Genomic DNA, 3,217 nt, shown 5'->3' on the forward strand with positions numbered 1-3,217 from the left:
AAATTTTCTATTTAATGTTCTCCAATTAAAAAGGTGGAAAAAATTTTCAATTGATAAGCAGCCCTTAAACTTTAATTTGCATCCGTCACTCAAGACATCTACATTTTCTTGGACTTACTCAACACTATCTCATTTTGACTTTCACGTAATCATACAATCATAAAAAAACAATAACACGAAATAATGTTTTAGTGTTTTACCACATCATATATATACTACCTTTGAAACCTTCAATGACAAACTAACAAACAAAAAAAAAAAAAAAAAAGTACTCGGTAACAAACAAAACAAAACAAAATACCCCACGTTACCGCGTAGTCAACACCCATCGGCATTTTCAGCCGTCCCGTGACCTCCCTAGCTCTATAAATACTTGTCTTCCCCGTCACTTATTTCTCCAATTCTCTTTCAATACAATTCTAACACATTTTGCGAGAAGAAACAGGGACACAGAAAATGAGGAACCGATCGTCGTCGCCATCGCAGCCTCATTATACATTTTGCGAAACGCTATTAGCAGACACCATCGCGACCGTCGAATCGGTGATCAGGAAATGGGACGTTCAGGCCTCGCTCACCTTCGCCGGAATATCGAACCTCTTCCGGGACAGTCCGGTGGAGGCGAAACAGTTCCTTGGCTGCGTTGATGGCTTGCAGCGCGCAATGCTATCCTCCGTTAGGCTGTGTTCGGATTCTGAGCTGCTTGTTCGTGCTCAGACTTTGATGCAGATTGCCATGAAGAGGTTACAGAAGGAGTTTTACACTATTCTTTCTGGGAACCGATATTTTCTCGATCTCGAAACCGTCTCGGCCAGGTCTTCTAGAGCGTCCTCGCGGTCATCTGTTTCAGATTCCGAAGACGGAGAGGTTCTGGACACAGTCGCCGGAATTTTAATGCCCGATCCTGCGGTTGCGGATTTGAAAGCCATTGCGACTTGTATGATTGGAGCCGGATATGGAAAGGAATGCGTGAAGGTGTATAACATAATCAGAAAATCGGTTATAGACGAGACGTTGTATCATTTGGGAATTGAGAGATTCAGTTATTCTCAAATTCAAAAAATGGACTGGGAAGTACTGGAGAGGAAGATTTTGAATTTGCAGAGCAGTATCAGAATCGCGGTGCGAACTCTTTTCCTCGGCGAGAGAATTCTCTGCGATGAAGTCTTTTCGGCTTCCGGTAACATCAGAGAGTCGTGTTTCGCCGAAATCTCTAAAGACGGTGCGATCAATTTGTTCGGTTTCCTTGAATTGGCGGCTAAATATAAGAAGACGTCGATTGAGAAGATGTTTCGGTATTTGGACCTTTACGAGGCGGTTTCGGACCTCTCGCCGGAAATTGAATCGATTTTCAGCTTCGATTCTACTGCCGCCGTGAAGTCTCAGGCTGCAGCGTCTGTGTCTAAGCTAGGCGACGCCATTAGAGCAATGTTGTCGGAGTTTGAGGCGGCGATACAGAAGGATTCCACAAAACCACCTCCAGGCGGCGCAATCCATCCACTTACTCGGTACGCGATGAACTTCCTCGTTTTCCTCGCCGATTACAGCGGCACCGTTTCCGAAATCATAGCAGACTGGCCGCCGTCGTCCCAATCTCCCTTACCGGAGTCGTACTTCTTGAGTCCATCGTCCACGAACGACGATTCAACCGTCTCCGCGAAGTTCGCGTGGCTCGTTCTCGTGCTCCTCTGCAAGCTAGACAGCAAGGCGCGACATTACCGAGACGTGCCGTTGTCTTACCTTTTCCTAGCCAACAACTTAAACTACGTCGTTTCTAAGGTCCGAAGCTCCAACCTAAGCCTCGTACTTGGATCTGATTGGATTTCGAAACAAAAAGTGAAGGTGAAACAGTTCATAGCAAACTACGAGAGATTAGGTTCATTTAAAACCACTTTTGGCGACTCTAACTGAGAACTTAGTCTTGTTAATACTGAAAATTGAAAGTAAAGGAGAAAGAAACATGTAAAAATATTGATGTGTTAAAATTAGACTTTCTTTAGCTCAATCTTTTTGGATGATTCTCACCTAATTGTATGTCAAGAAAAGTATAAAGAAAAGAGTGTCTTTTCATTAATTTCTTTGTATATATACCAAGGGATAACCCATATCTAAACATCTAAACAATATTAAAATAGGAGAAAATGGGATAATAACCGTATGTAAAATAAATATTTATAACACTTCCCATTTTATCTTTGAATTAATTTCATTTTTGATTCTAGAATTATAGATGTCACTATATTTTTAGTCTTTTTTTTTTCAGAACCCCATCTGTTAGTTCTAGTATTATTGTACTATAATCACTTTTAAATGACGTTGTATTTTGGAATTTTTGATACAAAGTGAGTTGATCCGCTATATTTATATATTTATTTTTATGAAAAAATCTCTAATTAACGGGTCAAAGTGTTTTGTCTACCATTGTTTTGCGGAGGCACAAATTGCACTTGAAGAAGACAGATGACCATAAATTGTCATGTCACAAAAGTACTAGGACCAATAAGGGATGTTTTGAAAAAAAAAAGTACTAAAAGTGGAATGACATATAAATCTAGGACAAAAAATGAAATGAACTTTTTTATCTTACCATACTCATGCCTAGTTAAAAATCTCGCTAGAAAAACCAAGAGTACACAACTTATGTGAAATTATGTGTTGCATCAATTTAGGTGGAAAAAAAGAGTACAACCATAGACGTCTTTTAGACTATCCATTCAAGTACAATTAGAGGCTTTCGCTCCCCTAGAAGACAAACAATCTTGCAAGTTATCACTCTTCTATAGTTCACGTGGGTAAAAGAATTAAGGTGCAATGTGCTTTGTAAGAGCATCTATAGCAGTGACTTTTTGGAGATTTTTAGAACAGTAATTGTTGAGATGGATGAAAGATAAACCAAGAGAGAGAAGAATTGGGTTTGTTTGGAAGAAAACGTTTTTAGAACAGTAAGTGGGACCCACGAACTCCAAAGCTCAGTCGCATCATGCTTGCGTGGTTGCAACAAATGCGCCCGCTGGGCGCGTTAGGCGCTTTTGACAATTATTTTTAAAAAATCAGATTTGTTTTTTTTTCATCCCCTCTCATTTTCTCTTTCCTAATCACACCTACAAAAACTCTTCAAAAATCTCAAAAAAAAAAAAAAAAAAACTCCACTATTTTGGATGCTCTAAGGTTCCTCTTAAAGTACCCACTACTCATCTCTCTTGCACATGCCGCATTG

The 3,217-nt window shown here is 39.9% G+C and overlaps 1 protein-coding gene across 1 annotated transcript; it reads left to right on the forward strand.

The window, feature by feature from the left end:
- The first annotated feature begins 409 nt into the window (after window positions 1-409).
- LOC116026050 (exocyst complex component EXO70H1-like) lies at window positions 410-2,005 on the forward strand. The gene has a single exon (XM_031267494.1). The coding sequence runs from the start codon at window positions 457-459 to the stop codon at window positions 1,909-1,911; it is 1,455 nt and encodes a 484-aa protein (XP_031123354.1). The 5' UTR covers window positions 410-456; the 3' UTR covers window positions 1,912-2,005.
- The last annotated feature ends 1,212 nt before the right edge of the window (window positions 2,006-3,217 follow it).

Source organism: Ipomoea triloba, chromosome 7, assembly GCF_003576645.1.
Source record: "Ipomoea triloba cultivar NCNSP0323 chromosome 7, ASM357664v1".
NCBI classification, from domain to species: Eukaryota; Viridiplantae; Streptophyta; class Magnoliopsida; order Solanales; family Convolvulaceae; genus Ipomoea; species Ipomoea triloba.